Genomic DNA, 12,462 nt, shown 5'->3' on the forward strand with positions numbered 1-12,462 from the left:
TAGTTACCAGTTTTTGTTAGCTTTTCCCAGCACCTGGGACGGGCACTCTTCCTAGTTATCAGTTTTTGTTAGCTTTTCCCAGCACCTGGGACGGGCACTCTTCCTAGTTATCAGTTTTTGTTAGCTTTTCCCAGCACCTGGGACGGGCACTCTTCCTAGTTACCAGTTTTTGTTAGCTTTTCCCAGCACCTGGGACGGGCACTCTTCCTAGTTACCAGTTTTTGTTAGCTTTTCCCAGCACCTGGGACGGGCACTCTTCCTAGTTACCAGTTTTTGTTAGCTTTTCCCAGCACTTGGGACGGGCACTCTTCCTCGTTATCAGTTTTTGTTAGCTTTTCCCAGCACCTGGGACGGGCACTCTTCCTAGTTATCAGTTTTGGTAGCTTTTCCCAGCACCTGGGACGGGCACTCTTCCTAGTTATCAGTTTTTGTTAGCTTTTCCCAGCACCTGGGGTTCATTTAACGGGATTCGAACTTAGGACCTTAGGATCCCAAGCCCGCCACCCTAACCATTCGGCCAACACCAGGTATCTCGGAAGGATGACAGGCTGAGTCAACCCCACCTGACTTTAATTCAATGGAATGACAGTTGCTCAAACTCAAGACCCCAAGACCCCAAGACCCCAAGACCCCAAGATCCCAAGCCCGCCACATTAACCGCCAAACCAACATCAGGCTTTATAAATAATTGTTGGTGATACTGAGGCCTAAACACCAAAGAAAGCTTATTAAGGATTTATCTGCTTTTGACACAAAACAAACTGAAAAGTTTCAAATGAAAACACATTTTTATTAAATTTATATTTGTAAAATTCTGGCTTTTAGTTACTTTACTTAATCGATTTCGGACCACCTTTTTGGGATTGATATGTTATCCGAAGAAAGCGTTAATATGATGTTTCTTTCCTCAAATTGGATTTATCTGCTTTTGTATCTGAACTCTTAGAATTGAGGATTTTGAACAGGTATATTGGTCCGTTGCGTTTGTCTGTTTGTTTGTCTGTTTGTCTGTCTGTTTGTATGTTTGTCTGTATGTTTGTCTGTCTGTTTGTCTGTCTGTCTGTTTGTCTGTCTGTTTGTCTGTTTGTCTGTCTGTCTGTTTGTTTGTTTGACTGTTTGTTTGTCTTGTTTGTCTGTCTGTTTGTTTGTCTGTTTGTTTGTCTGTTTGTTTGTCTCTCTGTTTGTATGTTTGTCTGTATGTTTGTCCATCTGTTTGTCTATCTGTCTGTCTGTCTGTTTGTCTGTTTGTTTGTCGTGTTTGTCTGTTTGTTTGTATGTTTGTTTGTATGTTTGTCTGACGGTTTGTCTGTTTGTTTGTCTGTCTGTTTGGCTGTTTGTTTGTATGTTTGTTTGTATGTTTGTCTGACGGTTTGTCTGTTTGTTTGTCTGTCTGTTTGGCTGTTTGTTTGTATGTTTGTTTGTATGTTTGTCTGACGGTTTGTCTGTTTGTTTGTCTGTCTGTTTGGCTGTTTGTTTGTCTGTCTGTTTGTTTGTCTATTTGTCTGTCTGTTTGTCTGTCTGTTTGTCTGTCTGTCTGTATGTTTGTCTGTCTGTTTGTCTGACTGTCTGTTTGTCTGTTTGTTTGTCTGTTTGTTTGTTTGTCTGTTTGTCTGTCTGTTTTGCTGTCTGTTTGTCTGTTTGTTTGTCTGTTTGTCTGTCTGTTTGTCTGTCTGTTTGTATGTTTGTCTGTCTGTTTGTCTGACTGTCTGTTTGTCTGTTTGTTTGTCTGTCTGTCTGTCTGTCTGTTTGTCTGTTTGTCTCTCTGTTTGTTTGTCTGTGTGTTTGTTTGTCTATTTGTCTGTCCGTTTGTCTGTCTGTTTGTCTGTCCGTTTGTCTGTCTGTTTGTCTGTCTGTTTGTCTGTTTGTCTGTCTGTTTGTCTGTTTGTGTGACCGAACGGTCACAATTCTAACATCGTCATGAAACTCATCGTCACGAAACTCATCGTCACGAAACTCATCGTCACGAAACTTCACCAAGCTGTCTGGGTCGTCACAATTGAGAAGCCCATTGATTTTAAGATCTAAAATCGCCATTTTTCATCCGATTGACTTGAAAATTGAACGGCATTTGTATATTGAGTCACTAAATTTGGAAAACCAACTATTTTAAGGGCAAAAGGTCAAAGGTCAAGCTTCTAAAATCATCAATTTTCGTCTGAACAATCGTTAATTTTCATCCCATTGACCCGAGCTTTGATCAAGATCATCAATTTTAATCTTGATGAAATGGACAATCTGCTGGATTAATGGCAACCTTTTTGGGAGCGGGGTGGCCGAAATTTTGCAAGTGTCGTGCTCTGCATGACGTCTTCTTGTTTTAACATTGAGGAAGCAACTTGGTTGGGAGGGAGTCAGAAACACGGAACGTTGCGTACGTAATAAATAAACTCGTGGCCCGAATTTGCAATGTTAAGTTTTGAGCGCCTTATGGCGAATCTGTGATTGCGAAGCCGCGATTGTGTTTCCTCACAGGCGGATCGGGTTCACAGGAACACGTGCTCCGAGTGCGATGAGCGTTACCAACAACAATCACCCACCGAGGTCTCGGGGATCCACGAGCGGCTCCGATGGAGGAAACGCGGTCGTACCGGGAGGTTCTCCGGCAGGCGGGTCCACCATCGGTCCACCCGGGGATAAAGAGTTGGAACCCGGTACGTGTCGTTGTCTCCGTATTGTCACGTTATGGTTCCGGTATGGGGTCCGTGTTATGGTTCCGGTATGGGGTCCGGTACGGGGTACGTGTTATGGGTCCGGTAAGGGGTACGTGTTATGGGTCCGGTACGGGGTCCGTGTTATGGGTCCGGTATGGGGTCCGTGTTGTGGTTCCGGTACAGGATCCGTGCTGTTGTGGTTCCGGTACAGGATCCGTGCTGTTGTGGTTCCCGTACGGGCTCCGTGTTGTGGTTCCCGTACGGGCTCCGTGTTGTGTTGTGGTTCCCGTACGGGCTCCGTGTTGTGTTGTGGTTCCCGTACGGGCTCCGTGTTGTGTTGTGGTTCCCGTACGGGCTCCGTGTTGTGTTGTGGTTCCCGTACGGGCTCCGTGTTGTGTTGTGGTTCCCGTACGGGCTCCGTGTTGTGTTGTGGTTCCCGTACGGGCTCCGTGTTGTGTTGTGGTTCCCGTACGGGCTCCGTGTTGTGTTGTGGTTCCCGTACGGGCTCCGTGTTGTGTTGTGGTTCCCGTACGGGCTCCGTGTTGTGTTGTGGTTCCCGTACGGGCTCCGTGTTGTGTCTGCATGATGTACATACACATCGTTGTGTACATTTAATGTCTTGCTCGTGTTGGGATTGTAGACGTGTCCATGTTGATGGAAAAACAAAAAAAACGGATGAAGGATTTGTTGATTTGGGAATTGTGATGATGAAACCTCCAAAGCAAAACAACACAACATAGTGCGGAATCATCTCTCGAGAAAAGTCAATTTAAAACGAGTAATACTCACTGGAGATCACCTGGAGATCACCTGGAGATCACCTGGAGATCACCTGGAGATCACCTTAGCCACACAATCGTGAGGAAAAAGGACATGTGAAGGGTCTTTTCAACTCTTGTGTATCCCCGCACTACACGATCTCTATTTCCTACGAGCCGCGATTTTGTCTGAATCTCGATATTCCCCAACTGTGAGAAAGCGAGCGTCGCATTTAATTGGTCAAGAAGGCCTAATATTTTGCGCAAGTACTGCTGAACTTGAGGAAAGCTTTTGAAAGTGCCAACATATTATTTGTGTCCTATAGTGTTAAATTTAAGTAAATGATTAAATTTAAATAAAGTACAGATTTTAAAGGTTGTAAGGGGGGAAACAACTTCTTTTTGGAGTTTACCACCGTTGATGCAGCGTCTTTTACACCACCCTATCGAACACTGTTGTTTGTGTCCTTTATGACATCCTTAAATAAAACTAAGTTTCCTGTTTGGATTGATAATTTTGCTCGACTCTTAGGTCGGCTGAGTGAAGGAATTACCTCTACTCCTCTGTATGAGTGATCTGGACGAGATTCCGTAGAATTTTCCAGAATCAAAGCCAAAGCGCTGTTAAACTGCAGGTGCAGGTTCGTTTTCCGGTTCATGTTGAAAATATAACATTCAATTGAACTTACGTTGTTCTTCAATTGTAGTTTGTAGACAAACAGATAGGTGCAAGATTTCCTCTTGAGATTCGAGTTTAGGCTTCTATTAGCCAGAAAGGGTAGGTTGGTGAAAAGCTGGGTGAGCGACGAGTGGATAGGTGAGGACATCGCCAGCAGTGCTGAGGTGGAGGGTATGACGACGAGCTGGAGACCCTCATTTTCCAATTTGTAATCATCCTTCACGTGATGATCATTCTTTTGTTCGTTCACCAATTGTATCATTCAGTTAGCTTTCCTTTGTTTTGACCTTTCCTTGTTATTACCGAACATGAATGCTGAAGGTATCTGTTGATTTGAAAACTCGGCAATGTTTATTATTTGATTTCAATGTTTATGTTTCAGATTTCATTGTGAAAGTCAAGGTGAAGTCTGAGTTTGTGGATGATTTCTCCACTCATGGTAAAGGTTTGAATCGTAACCACGTTCTGCTTATTCTTGATACAGAAGATGAATGGTGTATATTGTCTCTAGAAAGGCTTGGACGTGACCTTTCACCTCCACACCTCTTTTTCTTTCCCAGCCCTTCCTCCTTATCTCATTGCATCCCTACACTTTATCCTTCTCTTACTGTCAATGAAACGGGTTCCACAGTATCGTTACAGCAACCCATTTATTGAAGCAGGCGTTAATCCTGCCACCTTTTTTTTTTTTTTTTAATGCAGTCGGACCCCACAATTCGCGGATTCCGTGTATTCGCAGATTCTGTGTATTCGCGGATTCCGTGTATTCGCAGATTCCGTATATTCGCGGTTCCGCTATTCGCGGGCTCCGTGTATTCGCGGTTGATAAAATGCGACTAGATTCTCTATTTGCTGAAAAGAGTTCTGCAAATTCATGTTTTTTTTTTTCCTATTTCTGGCCATGTCCTGGGAATTAGTGGTTTTTCGGGGGTGCAAAAAAAGAATTTTCACGAGCCGCTAGCTTGACGCATTTATAAAACCAATCTTTCACCAGCCATGCACAAAGCAGCTGGACATGCACAAAAAAAAACCATCCTCTACGAGCCGTGAGCATGACCTGCTTCGACATTCACGGCGCTGTGCTTTGCGTTTTTATGGCTTTCGCGTGATATCTCGTCATTCACCCTGTGAACAGCTTCACGTGATATCTCGTCACCGTTCACAGGTAAACATTGCTTCGCGGGATATTCCACCAGCTGCGTAACACGTCATCCCCACAAATTACTGTACAGAATGAAAACACTCCACAGTATCTATTAGTACATCAGCCGTCTCACTTTTCCCCATTGAAACAACGGCACAGCATACATTCGCGGATTTTCATCGCCATTCGCGGGATTTTTATTGACATTCGTGAATTATTGTTGACATTCACGTGATTTGCTTCACTATTTGTGGATTTTGCCACACCATTCGTGGTTTGTTCCTCTACATTCGTGAATTTTCACGATTCGGGAACCAATCCCCATTTTTTCCATTGAAACAATGCCCCCTCCCACACCCCCCCATTCGCGTTTTCACAATTTGCGGCATTTTCCAGGAACGTATCCCCCACGATTAGCGGAGTCCGACTGTAATCACTCTCGGCCATCCCTTTCCTCTCCGCAGATGATCACCCACCACCCTCACCCCATTATTTTTTTCCTTTTATATGTGGTAACTTCACCTGCCAGTAAGCCGTCAGTGCCAATATTGTACAAGTACATGCTGTATCACCTGCACCACACCTTGCATTGATTCATCCTGGGAATGTTTTTTTCCAACAACATGTTCACTCAATCCAGCCTGCGCCTATCCTGCCCATCTTCAAGATCGATGGCCTAGGCCTTGGTGCACCAAGCATCAGGATGAGATATTTGTTTTCTTGACTTTTCATTGGTCACCCACAATAAATCTTTGGAAACCTTTGGTCGCGTAACGCCCACAATAAATGTCTGTCCTCGGAGAAGATTGAACCAATACTGGGTTCATCTTGAAGCTGAACACTCTAACCTGTCTCCCTCCTTACAAGACCCGGTGGTGGCGTGGTGAAGTTACTTTCTGATGTACAGACATGTGGTTGCTTGTACCTGTTGCTGTGTTTGAGCCTGACGGAGTAATTGCTGAAACCTCTCCTTCCCGGTTATTCCCGACATCTTTGATCTCTGTTCCTGTCGCACTTCTTTCTACTTTTCACATTTCTCTTTATTTATTCTGATTCTTGCTTTTTCTGGTTCATTTCCTCTCTTTTTATCCCTCACTCTTAATTTCCCTCTTTCTTTATCTTTCGGTTTAGGGAGAAGTGAATTATGACAATTATTTTCTGTGAGGCTCACTTGGCTGCACCTGTATGGGTTTGAGGATGGAGGAGTAGCAGCTGAAACCCGAATCCTATCTGGGTTCCTTCTGATTACTCAAATGCAGGAATTGTTCTTTCATTTGATTTTGTCCTCCAAGTTGGTCGATTGAACTCTGTCTTGGCTTCCATATCGAGAGTTCCCTACTCGTCCCTCCCCATTCCCATATTTTCCCGTTAAACACTACCATTTACATACTGTGACTTTTCCCCGTAAGAAAATCGAAAATATTGCCAACAACTTTGATATCTAATGTCTCCAAGCCCATGTTCTCACCAGATCAACGGTGCCTGATAAAACGTTTGTTCAAAGCACAATGGAGTATTTTCTTTTTCTTTTGTGAACCGGTGCACCTGCCCTCATTGCCTCTCACACTTGGAAGCCATGGAGATGTGCACGCTCCTCCCCAGCTCCACTCTGATGAACTTCTTTGTCTACCAATCCACTCCTCATTGACGTTTCAAAGCCCAGACTTCTTCCTCACCAGCAACACTTTGTCCTTCTCTTTTCCCACAACCGTGGAGTGGTCGCTGCCCCATGTTTATCCGATCGTGCTTCTCCTGCTCTAGCTTCAAGGTTGCACCTCATTGCCATCTCTTGTCTCCCATTTTCATTTGTGATCCTTTTTTATTTATTCCTGCTAACCTCCACCGTACCCTGCTTTCGCTACATGATGGTTTACGTTTGTGGATATGTTTGGGGTAAAATTGTACATCGTGAGCATTGTGAGGGAGTCGCTCGGTTATCAACATGTAATCCTGATAATTGAGATGATGTACAGATACCATTGGATGATCGTTTGTTTTACAGATTTTGAATGGAAGCTGAAGGTGGATCCTGAACTTGTTCCATTGGATTATTCCATGGGAGGTAAGTTTTTCTATTCACAAAAATGTTCATTTTTCAATTGCCTGCAATGAACAAAGGGAAAATCGCTCGTAGAGTGACACTTGGCAAAAGAGAACAAAGTGGAATGACACTCAGAGCATCCTATTGACCTCAAAAATAGTTGTTGGTTGAATTCAGTGACCTGATATGAAAATCCTATTCAAATGTCAAGTCAATCGGATGAAAATTGAGGGTTTTAGAAATTTGGAAAAAGTGGTTGACCTTTGACCGATATTGACCTTTTGACCTCAAAAATAAATGGTGATTCTGTCAGACCACCAACTCAACCATTTGCTGAAGTTTCGTGAAGATCGGTTTAAAATTGTGACCTGTAGGCAAGTATAAGTGAGCGGACAGACACACACAAACCGGAGTGATCAACATACTTGTCAAAAAAAAAGTTTTTTGCCAAGTAATAGTTTAAATTAAAGCAGTTGATAAGAAAAACATCTTTGGTTCCAAATTATTTATTTTGCATCAACATTCTTCCAATGTGTGATTAAGTGTGTGCACTCGAGATTGAGGAGCCTCGTTTGTCGATCCATTTCTTTCCTGTAATGACCATGTCGCACTTTGCAGGTGAACCTCATCCGGCGGAGAGAGAAAAATTCCAAAGTAACTTTCTTCAGACGTCCCAGGATGTTTTGAGCAATGACTGTGTAAAGCAGGAAACTTGTGATTCTCCTTCCAAAGAGCCAAGCAACGCTGCTCAGCTGCTCAAAGGTAATCGGATGTGTGCACGAAATACACGGCACCACCTTGGCTTTGTTTAAAGTAGGATGGAAGATTTCGCAGAAAATTTTTGTGCACAATATAAAGCAACCCAATCAATCTTCCCACCACTGGAAGCACCCATGATCCAAAATCGAAAAGCTGAAGCCCGCCCAAGTGATGGTGCGGGCTACTGTCTTGTATTTTTTTTTTTGTATACTAAGTTGAGGCTCGTATAAGAGCTAACTCGTGGAACATTTAATAAGAGGAGTGGGAGACGATGGGGTGGGGGGGGGGGGGGGGGGGGGGGGAGGAAAGCACAACGACAGGAACAGGGACATCAGGAGATCTGTGGAAGGAAGAGGGCTGGGGAGGGGTACATGAGATAAACAAGATGGACACTACAGGAGCTTTCAGGAAAGAAAATGGAATTTGAAGGAGGTGGATTTGGGGTCTATCAATGGGGGTAGGAATGATCATGGTTTTGGATGGGAGAAGGTATGAGAAGAGAAGGAGGAAAAGAGAAGAACAGCTGTTTTGAAGACCTGGAGGGAGGAGTGGGATTGAAGAGAGTGTGGGAGTTTGTTCCAGAGGTGGGAGAAAAGAGGAATGAAAGAGTGGAGGTGAACAGAGAGTTTTGATTTTGGCAGTTTCACCAGAAGAGGGTTTCTGGCAGATCTTGTGCGTCCTGAAGGAATATTTGGGGGACGGAGCACAGACAAAACAGGGGCAGCAAGGCCGGAGAGGAGTCGGTAGAAGACAGAAAGACCACCAACCTGCCTGTGGTGAGAGTGTGAAGGAAGAGAGAAATTAATGTGTCAAGTTACAGAACAATCAGCCAGGTGATGAGGGAGGAGTAGCAAAAATGGCAGAAAGTTAACAGAAGGACAGACAGAGACAGACAGATGGACAGACAGATATCTGGACATCATGTCCCATTTTATAAGTTCATCTCTTCAAAAATCGAGATGAGATTATCTCAGTCATCTTCAAAAACCAGGACTTTGAGGGTTTTTTTTTCAAGTTTAGGTTAGGAATCCCTGGTTTAGGAAGTATATGGGAGGGCTTTCCAGACGGTTCCTTTTGGAGAGGCAGAGTGAGTGTGTGGGATTTGTTGGGGTTCATGATTTTATTGATGTCTGCAGAGAGGGAAGAGGCTGCTGCTTGGATGTCTGAAAGATGAGAAATGATAGAGTTCTCTGCTAAAATGTAGAAATATCTGATAGGGATTTGGAAGTCTGTGGAGACGGTGATCTATTTCATCCCAGATGTGTAAAGGATCCGGTGAATTGTCTGCCACCGAGGGTGGATGGGAGGAACATGTCCCCATTTTGTTTCCATTTGTCTCATTTTCTTTTCTTCGTGTGTTTTTATTGTGCGATCAACGGAGTAAACGTTGTCCTCGGCCTGTCGTTGATGCATCATTTCAGGCTTTGTTGCTCCTGCCATTCCCCTTCCCGGTGGTGAGCTGGACATTCCTGCACTTGGTGTTTTGCAGTCTGGAAGTTGTCACACTCTAATGAAGGTTATTCCCTCTAGTGCCCCAGGGGAACATGCTGATAAACCGACCAGCACTAGTTCAGATCCGGTTAAAGCGATACCATTCCTTCCCATGCAAGTCACATCCTGGAAGTTTAGTGGAGGTGGGGAGATTTTGCAGATGGCCTCCAAGTTGGCTCGTTCACTACTGGTTAATTTGCCATGTGTTTCTCCTATACCTGTCATCTGATGGATGTAGGGTTGGGCCTTTCTGGTGAAGGGCTTGTCTGATGTGATGTAGGTTTGGGCCTTTCTGGTGAAGGGCTTGTCTGATGTGATGTAGAGTTGGGCCTTTCTGGTGAAGGGCTTGTCTGATGCGATGCAGTGTTGGGCCTTTCTGGTGAAGGGCTTGTCTGATGTGATGTAGGGTTGGGCCTTTCTAGTGAAGGGCTTGTCTGATGTGATGTAGGGTTGGACCTTTCTGGTGAAGGGCTTGTCTGATGCGATGTAGGGTTGGGCCTTTCTGGTGAAGGGCTTTGGAGGGGGGGATAATTTATGTCCCCAGTTTTTGTGGCCACATGGTCTGTAGATGAAGTATACTCTTGCAGCTACTTTTACTGCATTCTTCCTCAAGGTCAGGGCCCGGTCAAGTTTCACGCCAAGATCGATAGGTGAGCGGAATGCTGTTCATCTTCAGGGCATTAACCCCTCAGCTGTTTTGCTCCAACGAAGGGTTAACGCCCGAAATGTCAGCTACTCCTTGCTTCCCATGGTGGTTAGCATACCTTTATCAACGTCCTGTTGATGTCGTCCATCGTTCTACGTGTCCGCCGATGCAAATCGACACGAGCCTTCACCAGCAACACAAGTACTACATGAGTTAAGGGAAGCTCTCGTCTCGGGCCTTATTTCATGATGTCCAGCCAGTAAGCGCAGGAGTTGATGGATTCTAAACCGAGAGCAGATGCTAACTACCGCCTTGCTTTTCTTTTAGTTATACCCACTGCCTGCTGGCTTTCAGTTCATTGATTGAATGTACTCTACTCTACCTTATTTGATAGCTTCACTACTCTGGCAGCTTTGCTCTGCATACATCGATGGAGAAAATGAGCAGCTTGGTTGCTTTTCAAACCGAAATGTGTTTGAAACGCCATCTCTCTCTAGCATTACCTGCCTGTTCCATTGAGCGTGAACACTGAATCGAGGTGCTGTGAGCAGCTCTACGACGGGTGAACAAAAGGCTCAAAATGGCAGCTTTTTATTTTTACCTGCGCTACCGAAGGTGGATGGAGGTAGTTTTCAGCCCTGCCAGTCTATTTGCCTGTGAGCAGGGTATATCAAAACGTTATGGACGGATTTGGACGGAACTTGATGAACAGGTCAGGTGTGTGACGAGGATGAATTTATTTAATTTTGGTCAAGATCCGGATTTTAAGTGATTTTTCACGATTGAGAGATCGGGCCAAAACGATATTTGCACGATATCTCAAAGTTGTGGACAAGTTTTGACCAAACTAAGTAGGTGAGTTGGTTAAGTGACCTGAACAAGGCGATTTGATGTTCATTTAAAAAATAAAAAATAAAAAAAAAAAATTCAGATCCGGATCCAGAACCGTGGGATACAAAAGGTTTCAGTGTTTTGTTGTTGTTGTTGTTTTGTTATTGTTGCGTTGTTCACATTTTCCTCTTGATTAAAGTTGTGTTTTTGATATCATTCGATTTGGAAACTCGGAAATGCTCTTGAAGCTCAGCTTTGGTGGAACAATGGTTTTGTTTTCCAGATATCGTGAAAGTGAAGGTGAAATCCGAGTTTCTCGATGATTCATTCCCCGAAGACAAAGGTCTGAACCACAACTGCATTTTTGACATTATTCGGCAGTTTACACATGCATGTGCATCCTTCCTGTGGGAAATGTTGTTTATATTCTTGTTGAAAGACATTGATGATTGCATCACGCGGTTTAAGAAAAAAAAATACGATCCAGGTGCCAGGTGAGACCTGGTAGAATAAAGCAGTATAGCCGATGTAATTTTTCTTTTTTAATGCCGTGAAAAGCTTTAGTCACAACACAACAAATATAATTTGTGCCAAGTTTAGTCCCAATCCCTTCAACGATTTCGGAGAAGAAGTTGCAAGTGTTTATGGACTGACGGACAAACGACGCGCCATCGCATAAGCTCCCCGGAACTACGTTCCAGGTGAGCTAACAAGCTAATAATGTTTTAAGACTCTGCTGACATGTTGCGTGCAACACAACTTTCGGCGTCATTTTGCGATCGATTTTCCGTGGCTGGAATAATCGGAGCTTCTTCCCATTGGTCAGGGAAAGGCCTGTTCTTCAAAGCAGAATGCAACAGGTTGGTCATTAGCACCACTTGTTCATTCACACCCTCTCCATTCATTCACATGAATACAGCTCATTTACATCCACACCCTCTCCATTCATTCACATTCATACAGCTCATTCACATTCCCACCCTCTCCCGTCTCCCTCTTTTGCTTCTCCATAGGCCATAAAGGCCATATCTGCTCGGTGAGATCGCATCGACTAATCGCAGTCTCGCACCAACAAAGTATTTTGTATTTTCGGAGAGAAGCGACAGAATCGACTCATTCTAAAGATCTCGAGACGACATACAAGTAGTGTCACCAACAGGTAGTGCAGGAATTGAGGCAAGCTACTTCTATGCCATTGGCTCTTTGGTGGCCTGTCGCCATTTGCTATCCTCACAATCGATGGAATCAACGTGCTGTTGATTGAGGTATGTTGACCAACATGCGAAGCAAGGAGAAGACTCGCTCCCTCCCGAAACCAACCCTCTCCCGTCTCCCTCTTTTGCTTCTCTGTAGGGCGAATGTCCGAAAGAGCAATGAAAGGAGCAGTTCCAGGTTCAAATGGAAGTTTGCGTTTTTGGATTTCCAACCGAGTTCCAGAAAAGGCAAATGATGTGCAATAAAG

The 12,462-nt window shown here is 44.2% G+C and overlaps 1 protein-coding gene across 3 annotated transcripts in view; it reads left to right on the forward strand.

Moving 5' to 3' along the window:
• Nucleotides 1-2,459: 2,459 nt before the first annotated feature.
• LOC137428149 (uncharacterized) overlaps nucleotides 2,460-12,462 on the forward strand; it is a 73,130-nt gene continuing 63,127 nt past the window's right edge. For all 3 annotated transcript variants that reach the window (XM_068118086.2, XM_068118087.2, XM_078778108.1), the window contains exons 1-5: nucleotides 2,460-2,651; nucleotides 4,471-4,527; nucleotides 7,235-7,294; nucleotides 7,892-8,035; nucleotides 11,284-11,343. In XM_068118086.2, the coding sequence (XP_067974187.2) occupies nucleotides 2,510-2,651; nucleotides 4,471-4,527; nucleotides 7,235-7,294; nucleotides 7,892-8,035; nucleotides 11,284-11,343 (463 nt within the window). In that variant the 5' untranslated portion in view covers nucleotides 2,460-2,509. The remainder of the gene's footprint in view (nucleotides 2,652-4,470; nucleotides 4,528-7,234; nucleotides 7,295-7,891; nucleotides 8,036-11,283; nucleotides 11,344-12,462) is intronic.

This window comes from Myxine glutinosa, chromosome 5 (assembly GCF_964187855.1).
Source record: "Myxine glutinosa chromosome 5, kmMyxGlut1.1, whole genome shotgun sequence".
Taxonomy (NCBI): domain Eukaryota; kingdom Metazoa; phylum Chordata; class Myxini; order Myxiniformes; family Myxinidae; genus Myxine; species Myxine glutinosa.